At 39.4% G+C, this 12,252-nt stretch overlaps 1 protein-coding gene and 1 pseudogene across 2 annotated transcripts; one reads left to right on the top strand and one right to left on the bottom strand.

Moving 5' to 3' along the window:
* Positions 1 to 224: 224 nt before the first annotated feature.
* Positions 225 to 1,815, bottom strand: LOC101312429 (annotated as a pseudogene). The gene is made up of 3 exons (XR_184390.1): positions 1,742 to 1,815; positions 663 to 1,340; positions 225 to 599 (listed from the first exon to the last, which is right to left on the bottom strand). The product of XR_184390.1 is annotated as an FH protein interacting protein FIP2-like (transcript).
* Positions 1,816 to 3,999: 2,184 nt separating this feature from the next.
* On the top strand, positions 4,000 to 9,524 carry LOC101313590 (chloride channel protein CLC-f-like). Its single transcript, XM_004294822.1, has 9 exons — positions 4,000 to 4,673; positions 5,344 to 5,746; positions 6,391 to 6,585; positions 6,955 to 7,409; positions 7,493 to 7,597; positions 7,793 to 8,023; positions 8,136 to 8,348; positions 8,478 to 8,710; positions 9,088 to 9,524. The coding sequence occupies exons 1-9, from the start codon at positions 4,203 to 4,205 to the stop codon at positions 9,161 to 9,163; spliced, it is 2,382 nt and encodes a 793-aa protein (XP_004294870.1). The 5' UTR covers positions 4,000 to 4,202; the 3' UTR covers positions 9,164 to 9,524.
* Positions 9,525 to 12,252: the final 2,728 nt, after the last annotated feature.

Genomic DNA, 12,252 nt, shown 5'->3' with positions numbered 1-12,252 from the left:
ATGCTTTTTTCATCGAAAGAAAAACTAGAAGCTGCCAATCAAACTGTATATGTCAAACATTAATAATAGAAAAGTAAATGACATGCATGTGAAAACGAAGAGAAACGATGTATGTCATTGTTCTCTTGCCTGTAATAGCTCCAATGCTATAGCTGGTAGTCCTAAATCACTAAAATTGACGAGGATAATCAAGACAAGCTCCTTATTGGAGATATCCACTGCAGTTAAACAAGGTTTGCAACTTTCAAATCAGTATTACTCAATTTGATACCCCTCATATTGGCTGCTGTCAGTGTGGCCCCCTTTAAGTCAGTGTTTGTAAAATCGGCATCTTGAAGTTGTGCATTACTCAATTCTGCCCCAACAAAGTAGCAATTGATTAAACATGCACTTGCTAGATCCCCTTGTGCAAGTCTAGCGCCAACGAAAGAAGCTCCCCGGATATTTGACTTGACAAATTTACATTGCTCAAGATTTGCACTGTCAAAGACGACACCCTCAGCATCAACATCCTCAAAGCACGCACCCTCAAGGGATGCACCAGAAAATCGCACATTTCTTAAACGTGCACTAGAAAAATTTGTCCTATCTAGGTCCAACTTCGTAAAATCAATATCTGAAAGAGTGGTACCGCTGAAATCTGTGCTTCAACATGCAACGACTGAAATCTGTGCGTTCAAGATTCGCATGAGTGAACTTTGTGCATTTAAGATTCGCACCAACAAAAGAGACTTCACCAATGTTTGCTTCAGTAAACACACTGTCTTGCAAATTTGAATCACAAATGTAGCACCCTCAATAACTGCCTTGTCAAAGTTAGTCCCATGAAGATCTGCACATGAGAAGGATACATTTCGCAAACATGCATAGACGAAATCTGTCCTTGACAACTCCAGTTTGGATAGATCGACGCCAGAAAGATTAACACCTCGAAATGTTTTGACTGACGACTGTATATATTTCATGACCTCCAACCGAGTAAAGTCACTAATATGTATTCCATCTTTTAGACCACGTACGTAGCTGGAAGTAATCTGCCTCTTTTAAAAGTTGTTTGTACTGATGAGCTTCTAAAGCAGCAGGAACATCACCATCTCTTAACCAATTAAGAATAAACCCAAAATAATTTCCATCTCTATCAATCAAAACATGCCCATCTTCAAGCTTCAAAGTGTGACGACCGCCAAACATTGTAGCTAGCATCGAATCAGGCTCGCGGAGAGTCAGTGTACCAATAGTAGTGCAGAAAAGTTTTCCTCCCACATTGAGGCGAACCCAAGTTGACGGATTATTCTCATCCGTTGCCATTTTTTTCTTCCACAGTTTGATAGATCAAGAAACTGAAATAATGAATGAAAATGATTACACTGATGAACTGAGACAAGTATACATTCATATATCTAAAAAATAAACCCTAGCTAGCTAACTCCTTCGCTATAGCAATAGGGGAAAAAAAAAAAAAAGNTCGATAAATTTTGACCAAACAAAAAAAAATAGATCGACAAAATAGATTAGGCATAACTTATTAAGAGTAATCTGCCACAAAAGCCCATCTGATTAGAATAGACAGAGAATTACTCTATTCAAAGAGATGCTGCCTACTCAAGATTAAAAGGGATAACATTTCATGGAAGAACAGGTTCAAGGCATCGGCAACACTACTCACTTTGCAGATGGGTTTTTTCTGGAATGAAACGAAGCTATGCGAAATCGTTGAGGGGAAGACAAGAAGAAAGCATACCTCTTGTGCTGCGCGCCTGCGCCTGAGCAGCATCATCTTCTTCAACAACAACAAAAAAAACTTTGTTTCTCAGCAACTCTCAGACCTTCAGACTTCAGTTATACATAGAAAAAAAAAACAGAAAAACAAAAAAATGTCATGCGGGCTAGGCGGAGATGAGGTGGGCCTAGGCGGAAGTTAAGATGGCCTGGGCCTATGAGCGTTGAGGAGCCCATCACTAAAAAAGAAAAAGAAAAAGAAAAAAGAGTGTCTCTAAATCAGTTTTTTTTGGTCAAGTCTCTAAATCAGTTAGACCCAGACGAGTTCGACCTTCTCTCATTGCCATGAAAACACATCCCTTCTCGTCTTCACTGAAAGCAAGATGACTCCTATATATTGCAGCAAGCATCGTATCGTCTTGCAAAAGCCCTAGCCTTTAGTCCCTTTACAAGCTAGTGTGCTGAATTTGTTAGGTTGTGGGAATTTTTAAAAGGAAATAATTATGAGGTGTTTAGTATCATAAGTAGTTAGTTTACGTCAATAGTGGGACAAGAACTGGAGTTGGAACGCCGAGGAGGAGAGTGAAGGGTTTTGATGCTTTAAGTTTATATTGAGTTTATTAGAAGACATAATTAAGATCTTTTTGACCAATATGATATTTCCTATTTTTAGTATTTCTTTTACATATTAAAAATATATAAATATGTTAATTATTTACCGTGTTCAAGTCGTGTCGGATCTTATATTTTTGAGAATTGCCGTGTCGGTGTCGATTCAACATAGCATCATATCAATTCTATCTGTAAACTAGAAGATTTTTGCAAGTACCACAATGGCATAACATCATACGTTGAATTCATAATGCTCGTAGCCAACGAGACAGAAGTATCATTAGGCTTCATTTTCATTCTAAAGTTCATATATATGGCTCAGTACTGACAATGAACTACAAGTCTACTGTTTCTACACATACTAAAACCTTCACTTACATGCTGAATGAGGTGTGAGTTAACTGAACCATCTAGCCTATATACAATACCCAAAAGCTTGATTGGATTAGAACCAAGATCATGTTGTGAGCTGAAATGGTGTCACACCATGCAAGCTGAAATGGTGTCACACCATGCAACTGAACCAAATCTCCCAAAACCGCAGAATGTGCCAACACAAGGAAGAGCACAACCATTTCAAGCACTACAAGAGCCAATAAAACAGACACCAGCACACTCTCAAACAGTGTCAGGTCCTGGTACAGCACGGTCATAGCTTGATCAATCATATTAGCCAGGTTGTTGATGTATCTACACCGAGGCGGGCGGCGACCCTTCATACATAATTGACTGATATCCACGATACCAACTAGTGTCAGTGCCAGGCATGTCAATAGACCCATTAGGAGATGAGCCAATTCCAAATCCATGGTCATGAAAATTGCTGCAACACCCGGTGTTTGACAGATTTTATTACGTTTCAAAAATTGAGTCAGAGAATCTCAGAGAGTAATTTGTTCATCTGGGTTACTCAGATATGATCAATTTACTAGCACAACACTAACAATGTGACTAAAAAGCTAATCACTTCTCAACATTGTGCTTCTACATAGCTAAACTAAAGATTCAATCTTCTTTGTTTTGCAAGCCATATTAGACAAACAGGCCTGGAGTAGACAACAGCATACATCTCTACATGCCTAAAGCTTCCATCTTTTTCTTTCTTTGCCATACAAAACTAGACAAATTCAGAGAGTAACTGCACAAACACTAACAATGTGACTTCAAATTACAAGGCTTTCACACAACACCGCTTCTACATAGCTAAATCTCCATCTTTATGTTTTTTATTTCCTGATTAAACGAGATAAATAACTCAAATAAGCATGAAAACCACAGCATTCTGTTTCTATATGCCTAAAGTTTCTACCTTTTTCATTTTTACTCCAAACAAATCAGACAAGAAGCCATGGAATTCAAGCAAAAAGAAAGACCTCATTACCTCAACAGGTTCCCCCAAACGACGTCGTCGAGCAACGCTTCTACCTCCGGCGCAGAACCACACGGAAGAGAAGAAGAAGAAGAAGAAGAAGAAGAAGAGTCTCTATTTATAGTGCTCAAGCTCATAAACCCTGAAAAATCTTTAAGTCAGGGTTTAAGCAAAACTGCTTTCTAACGACTGTAATAACCGGAGAATTAGCAAGTTTTTTGGGCCGGGTTATATAACAAAACCGGCCCATAATCTGACCCGAACCGTCCACATCCCAAATTAAGTAAAAGGAGCGTAGTTACCAACGCGTTGAGACGATGACAGGGAAGAAAATGACGATATTGCCCTTGAGAAGTTCTTGAAGCGGGGATGCGTGTAATGCAGAGAAACAGAATCACAGTGAATCGAAGAAGAATGCTTGGAATTCTGGATTTTTGAAGAGGGAAGAAGAAGAAGAAGAAGACGAGGGGCAAAATTGGGATTTCGGTTGGGTGAGGAGGAGATGTCAGGAGAGGAGTACAGCGATGAGACTCTTCTGCTGAGATCCTCGAATGACGAGAACGGCGCCGTTTCGGCGGAGGACGACGGCGACTTGGAAGCGCAGGAGGAGAGACTGAGCCGGAGAAGTAGCACCAGTCCGAGCAGTAGAAGCGGAACCGGAGTCGGTGCGTTTAAGGATCTGCTGCTGAAGCATTTGGACGGCGCCGGAAAGCTTTCCGGTCGCCGGAACAGCTTCAAGCGGCTCGAAGGGAATAAGGATAGGGAGAGTAATCGGAGAGGAGAAAGTAGAGAGCGGCGATCTCCGGCGCCGGTGGATCAGCTAAGGCATAGTAGTACTCATGACGCGTCGTCGGCCGGAATCGATGAGAACGATGAACTTGCCGATAGTGCTCCGCCGGAGTGGGCTTTGCTTCTGCTCGGATGCATTCTCGGCCTCGCCACCGGTCTCTTTGTTGCTGCATTTAACAAAGGGGTAAGCTTCACATTTACATTCCCCAAATCTCAGCAAATTATGATCTTGCTTCGAATTTTATGATTCCATGAAAATGTGTGTACTTGTTGATTGTATCTACAGCACTGTATTAGACTATAATCAATTATAATGGGTTTGGTAATTATGGTTAAGAAGCATGATGGTGCTTTTTGGTTGCCAAACTTAGAACTTCTTTTGAAGTTGTGTAAATTTTAAGTGTAGTTTAATAGTTCAGAGTTGGACTAGGTTTTGGTGGTTTGTTTGGAAATAGAAGATTAAAGGATGGTACTTTAGGCTCTAGCTCCAATTCCCCTAAGTTTTGAACTAAGTTATATGATGATGTGTAATTCTCGGATGTTTGAAACTGTCTATTAGAGTGAGATGCAGTTGATCATTTGGAAATTATGTCAATCAATCTGGGTTCGGTATTTATGTGAAGCAACAGATGAAAGATGGTGGTTTGTAGTTGCCAAGCGTGTTAGTTTTTGAGAATGTGAACTGTTTGCTTGTTTTTAGCATTCTCTAAATGAGATGTAATATAAGAAATGAAATGATATGTCGGTCACTGTAAGGGATGGTGCTTTAAGCTCTAGATTCCAGAGTATATAAGAATATGTCATATTTTTAGTTAATTCTATTCGCATTTTTTGACAGCGTAGTGCTCCTTTAGGTACATGTTATACACGAATGGGCCTGGGCTGGTACTCCAAATGAAGGTGCTGCATGGCTCCGTCTGCAGAGACTGGGCGATACCTGGCATCGAATACTTTTGATACCCGTCACGGGTGGGGTTATAGTTGGCATGATGCATGGTTTACTTGAAATATTGGATCAAATAAGGCAATCCACTTCCTCTCAAGGGCAAGGATTTGATTTACTAGCCGGAGTCTTTCCTACAATAAAGGCCGTCCAGGCAGCTATCACATTAGGTACTGGTTGTTCTTTAGGTCCTGAAGGCCCTAGTGTAGATATTGGAAAATCATGTGCCAACGGGTTCTCATTAATGATGGAAAACAACAGAGAAAGGAAGATTGCACTGGTTGCAGCAGGTGCTGCTGCTGGAATTTCTTCAGGTAACCAGAATTTCTTGTATGGTAGTTGTTTCCAAAGATTTCATTAGTTGGTTCTGTTTATTTGTTTCTTTGTCCGCTCACAATATTTATCAATAACAATCTAGTATTGTATCACCTTAATTCCTTCATCAATAAATCTAATCCATATTTATTAAAGAAAGAAAAGTAATTTATGCTCTTCCAATATGTGGAACTGTTGGAATTATGAAATTCAATAGTAAATGCAATTATTTTGCCATATGAGTCGCAGGAAAGACTTGTTACATCCACACAATTTCAGTATAAGCCCAAAAGTAGCGCAGCTCTGTGTTATTTATTGACAGTTGCTTCTGTGTACTAGAATTCAGATCATCAAATACAAGCATGATGGTGCTGAGTTGGCAGTTCTTTAATGGAACCTCATACTGTGATTCCAAGTTAGAGTAAAATGACAAAGGAACCAATGTAACATAGACTCCTAATCAGTATCACTATAACCTGCATGGCTTAATGAATGACATGAATACTTGCTGTGTTCTGCTACAAATAACAGGGTGATAATATAGGAATATAATATTGTCTCTTTATATAGTTCTGCTTCTTCAGTTTATGTTAACAATGGCACCAAGAGATACTAAGTTTTAGGTTTTCATTCTTCTCTTCAGGATTTAATGCGGCAGTTGCTGGTTGTTTCTTTGCTATTGAAACGGTGCTAAGGCCACTTCGAGCAGAGAACTCTCCTCCTTTTACTACCGCAATGATTATATTGGCTTCTGTTATATCCTCCACAGTATCTAATGTTTTACTTGGGACACAATCAGCCTTTACAGTGCCTGTTTACGATTTGAAATCTGCTGCTGGTAATGAACCTTGCCTCTCTGTTTTATTTAAGCCTCTGTCTTCAATAAATGTATACTGTATGTTCAATCTATCTGTATATGCACCATTTGATTGTATCCAAAAGTGACATCAATATGTGTGTTTGGAATGATTTTGCTATGACCGACCTGATGGTGGGAGAGAATCACCTTGAATAATATTTGGTGATTTGGTTTTACGTTTTACAACTGTCAGTTACTTCATAATTATGAAGTTGAATGGTCCAAAAAGCAGGACAACTATACTTGTCAACTGTTTTCTTGCACATAATTTTATAGGTTGTTATAAATTATTTTTGAACGTATCTATTGTACAGTAATTTATCTGATCTATTTTATGTTACCTTGCAGAATTACCCCTCTACCTTATATTGGGCATGCTATGTGGTGCTGTGAGTGTAGTCTTCAATCGCTTGGTTGCTTGGTTCACAAAGTTTTTTGATTATATCAAGGAAAGATTTGGCCTTCCTGCAGTTGCATGCCCTGCTTTAGGTGGTTTAGGAGTTGGGTTGATTGCTCTCAGGTATCCGGGAATTCTGTACTGGGGTTTCACAAATGTTGAAGAAATCCTGCATACGGGAAAGACTGCTTCGGCTCCTGGCATCTGGCTGTTAACTCAATTATCAGCAGCTAAAGTCGTAGCAACAGCTTTATGCAAGGGTTCTGGGCTTGTAGGTGGCCTTTATGCACCAAGCTTGATGATTGGGGCTGCTGTTGGTGCTGTATTTGGGGGTTCAGCGGCAGAATTGATTAATTCAGCAATTCCAGGAAATGCTGCTGTTGCTCAGCCACAGGCATATGCACTGGTATAGTTCTTTGTAACAATCTCCTTTTAGTAGTAATGATTAACAGATTCTGAGATGACTAATATGCTCTAAAATTTTGGCAGGTGGGAATGGCTGCTATGCTGGCTTCAGTTTGTTCAGTTCCACTGACGTCAGTTCTCCTTCTGTTTGAGTTGACAAAAGACTACCGAATATTGCTTCCTCTCATGGTAATTCTTCTATTGTTTTCCTTCGGGATTACTGGATTTATTTGCAATTTTCCTTGGAACAGTTTTAATTAGTTAAACTTGGTTAAAGTGCATTACTCAAATCATTTCCCAGTTATGAATGGGGGGAAGTGGTTACATTGTCTAGATGTGTTGAAGCCTTGCATGCTTATGTTGTTTATCTTCGTGTGCAAGTAGGGGGCTGTTGGATTGGCAATATGGGTTCCCTCTGTGGTAAACCAGGGCAAGGAGACTGACGCGTCTGATACACGGAATTCTGCAAGAGGTTACTCTTCTGTTTCAGCTGCCGAAGAGAAAGATGAAGTTATTTGGAGACAACATGATAGTGGAGATGATCTGGAACTGTCTGTAATGGGAAACACTTCTGATTCTGAATTAACTGAAGAAATGCTTCTGGAAAATCTGAAGGTTTCCCACTCTCTCACACACACATACAGATTCCTTCACACAATTGCAGCCTCTCTTGTCAGCTTTTCACTTACTTTACTTAACCTGTCTTATTCAATTTTTGCACTGTTAGGTTTCGCGGGCCATGTCAACAAATTATGTGAAAGTTTTTCTGACCGTAACAATACAAGAGGCAATTAAATCCATGCATGATAATCATCGGAATTGTGTGTTAGTAGTTGATGATGAAGATTTTCTGGAGGGAATATTGACATATGGTGATGTTAGACGGTATCAATCAAGGACGTCACCTGATACGTTGAAGAGTGATTCTAGATTTCTGGATGTGCGTGATGACATATATGCATGTCCATGACCATATACCTTCTAGTACTCTGCTATAATATGTTGCATATGATTTCTAGTACAACATATTATAGTTTCCTAATGATATGCAAAATTTGTTTCTTTACAGGACAATACCTGTCTTGTTTCCTCTATATGTACTCGAGAAATCAGCTTTCACGGGCGAACCCGAGGTCTATTAACCTGTTATCCTGACATGGGTTTATTAATGGCAAAGGAGCTAATGGAGGCCAAAGATATCAAGCAGTTGCCTGTGGTTAAGCGTGGCAGACAACCACCAAAAGAAACGAGGCGAAGACTTATTGCTATCCTACATTATGATTCAATCTTGAAGTGCCTCAGGTCAGGTTTGCATTAAATTATGAATTATATTTGTTGCCTGATTTCTGGTCTCCAACCGTACTGAGAATCTTTTCCGTTCACCTCATTGAATTAGAAACAGTAATCTATCATAGAATACAAAGCCTTAATCACATAGTATTAAACTATCATTGAATGAATCCCTATTTGCCAATTCACTCTCTATATTTTCTTTTTCATGTTTTGCCTTTTGCTCATAGAACTGATAGAAGTGGATCCTTACAGGATGTAATTTGAATTTCCTTCCTCTTTATCTTATTTCTTTCTTAAACTAAATGCAAGTTCCCTTCCACTACTAGTTCAGATACGTCTTTGTTGGACTTAACTCTCATTTAGGATGATATTCTTTGTTTATGCAGGGAGGAGATAAATCACAGGAAATCAATTCATCAACATAGAAATGAGAATCTTGATGACATAACAAATGGCCATTAATTTCAGCAGCAGAGCTGTCACCGAACCTTAATGTGTGACTGCCACTGCAAAAGAGAAACCGAAATCTTCGAGCAACAGTTAAGAGCTCTCTGAGCTGGTTTTCTCTTTCGATGGATTATGACTTGCAAATGAGGTTGATAATGAAGTATATATATTCCCAGGCCCTTCATTTGAAGGTTCGAGTTTCTTCATGGTTTTTTTCCCGTACCACATTCTTTGGGCAACCAAGTAAATTAATTTGCTTTTTGGTCAGACCTGGCAAATTGAGTATTGTATATGGAAGATGCAATTAATATGGATTGTAACTTACGGTGAAAGATGCAAAATACAAATTATAAGTTGAATCAAAAGAATTCCAATCACTTAAATTGTCCTGTGTTTTAAATCTAATATGAGGACTATTATGAGTATTATCTTACATAAAATTACATATTACTGACAGGATCTGAAGGCAGCTATACTACCAAGTGAGATCACCTAGCTATGATTAATCTCTTCTGATTAAACTCTTTGATGCCTAAGAATGGTCTAGTCTTGAAATTTCTATTCTCTGGTTTCTTGTAGGAGCATCTACTTTTGTTTGGGGATGGCTGTCGATAACCTTGATTAATTTTGTACCATTTTTTTGGATACTGTGTATCACAATCTTCTTCAAACTGTTTTCTTTTACGGTATCCATTTGGATTTGCTGATGCGTGATTTTGGTTTATAGTTATGATTAACCTCTTCTCATCAAACTCTTTGACGCCTAAGAATGGTCTTGTCTTGAAATATCTATTCTCTGGTTTCTTGAAGGAGCCTCCATTTTCATTTAGGGATGGCTGTCGATAACCTTGATTAGTTTTGTGCCATTTCTTTGGATACTGTGTATCATAAACTTCTTCAAACTGTTTTCTTTTACGGTATCCATTTGGGTCTGCTGATGCTTGATTCTGGTTGCTGAAGGAAAGACCTTTAAATGGTGACGAATAATTTGTTTTGCTCAAATTATTCAGGTTTTGTGTTTCATAGTGTTGTCTTCTTTGATGGTCGCCATTAGGGTTTGCTGATGTGTCACTCAGTTTCTCAATTAATGGATTGAAACCCTTAAACGACATCCTACCTCTAACAGCTGCAGGTTTGGGGTCACCTTCTATTGCGACCAGATATCTGGTTGGTTGGATAGAAACAGCAGAGGGAAAAGCAAAGCCCCCAACACCACCAGCGTCAATTTTGACATGTTCTCCTTGTTTCTTCACCTGCTCCTCTCTCTGAATTGCCCTCTGCATGAACTTCAAGTTCATCAAACTGCTAGAAAGCTGTCGCGTCGCCATTGTACCTTCTATGTTTTTCTCTAGAAGCTGACTGAAGGATAGCTGAATGTGGTTCACCGTGAATGAAAGAACGCTTAAGGCAGTATTTATAGTTTGCTGCTAGGTTTTCCAAGTTTTCCAACTAGGTGTAGGATTAGAATTCCTGGACCCATGTGGATTCCTATATTAGTATTTGGACACTAGTACCTCTTTTTCCTCTTAGGATTGGGACTCCTTTTTTTTTTTCTTTTTCTTTTTTTTTCTTTAGGGTAAGATTCTTTAGTTAACTTCAAATATGTAGTTTCATAAAAGTAATAGAGTTTCATTCCGCAGAGCAATGTAAATTGCTATTGGATCTGCTGGAGACATTTTCCTTGTTTGATTAGGGTTCGTGAGTGTTAGTAGTGTACGGACCTCTCTCTCCACATAGGGTACCAATTTCTCTCCGCCTTAGTTTTAGTTTCCAAGTCAGAATAGTCTTTGCTTTTTGGAAATTAAGGGCAAAGACTAGGTGGCTGAAAGATGGTGACAGAAACACTCGTTTCTTCCATCAACGAGCTTCTAATAGAAAACATCGAAATTACCTGAAGGGCTTATATCAAAATCTTTTCCTTCTGAACGCTATTTCCTATATACAAAGTACCAACTGCCTATCAGACGCCTTAATCAAATCCTTTGTCAGTTTGTCTCTCCAATCGATTGATGAGTAATTCCTTGGTTATTTCTTGCATTGTATAATTTGAACAAATTTAAACACCGTATGTGGAAGAACAATAAAGAAATGTTCTCTCACTCACCTAGTTAATTTGTCGATCACCAACCTTGGATATATATCAAGAGTTGGGAGACAATATTTCGAAGTGTTTTATGAGGGAGCTGCATGCACGAGCAACTTTGTGCGTCAAATTGACTGAATAATTTCCCTTTTCCTAGTTTTATTTTTAATTAAAAACATAAATGTAACATTTCGATCGTAAAACCCTAGTTTGAGGAGAGCTCTGGAAGCTTAGAGGACGCCGCCTCCTGCCTTGTACCTGTCCGGCTGCGCCTGGCGTTGGCGACGGCTACTGGCCTCGCCGGCACACGAAGGGTGTGGCCGGACGGGTGTCTGTTTCATGGGTGTTCATCACGCTCGACATCTTGGACTGGGAGGTGGTTTTTGTTTTCTTGTTATTCGGTTGCAGAGATTTGCTGTGTGAGGGTGCTGGTTCGTGATTGGGGTGAGACCAGAGCGGAAGCAGGTCGGAGAGGCGCTCGGTAGCTGGCAAGCGGGGCTCGATGGCTGGCCGGAATTTGTAATCAGGGGTTTAGGCACAATTAAAAAACTGAAATTCTGAACTTAGAATTTTCTGTGTGGAACGTCGTTTTCAGAAAGTCACCCTAAACCCTGTATATCTGTGGTGCTAAACTATCACCCAGTAGTCATCATGATCGTCGGTCTCCTTGTGATTGTGATTCTTGATTGTTAGGTCGGGTTTCTATATTCTAGTACGTATTCATTTGCAAACCCTAACAAGAGTGAAAAATATAGAAGAACGTTTCGCAATCCGTAGCATAGAAAATTCGTCGTCCTCGATGCTTGGAATTCTTGTTCATGTTTGATTATAATTCCTGAATTGCGTTGTAGTGTATATCTGTATACAAACCCACCACTCTCTCCACGAAGGGTACCAATTTCACTCCGCTTTAGTTTTAGTTTCCCAGTCGGAATAGTCTGATCAAAGAATAGCCCTCTATAGAAACACCCTCTAGTTGGTCAGTATTCTTCATTCACAATCATCAATCAACCTTAACGTC

Source organism: Fragaria vesca, linkage group LG3 (genome assembly GCF_000184155.1).
Source record: "Fragaria vesca subsp. vesca linkage group LG3, FraVesHawaii_1.0, whole genome shotgun sequence".
Taxonomy (NCBI): domain Eukaryota; kingdom Viridiplantae; phylum Streptophyta; class Magnoliopsida; order Rosales; family Rosaceae; genus Fragaria; species Fragaria vesca.
The sequence above is the reverse complement of the archived record's forward strand: the minus strand, read 5'-3'. Positions and strand labels throughout refer to the sequence as shown.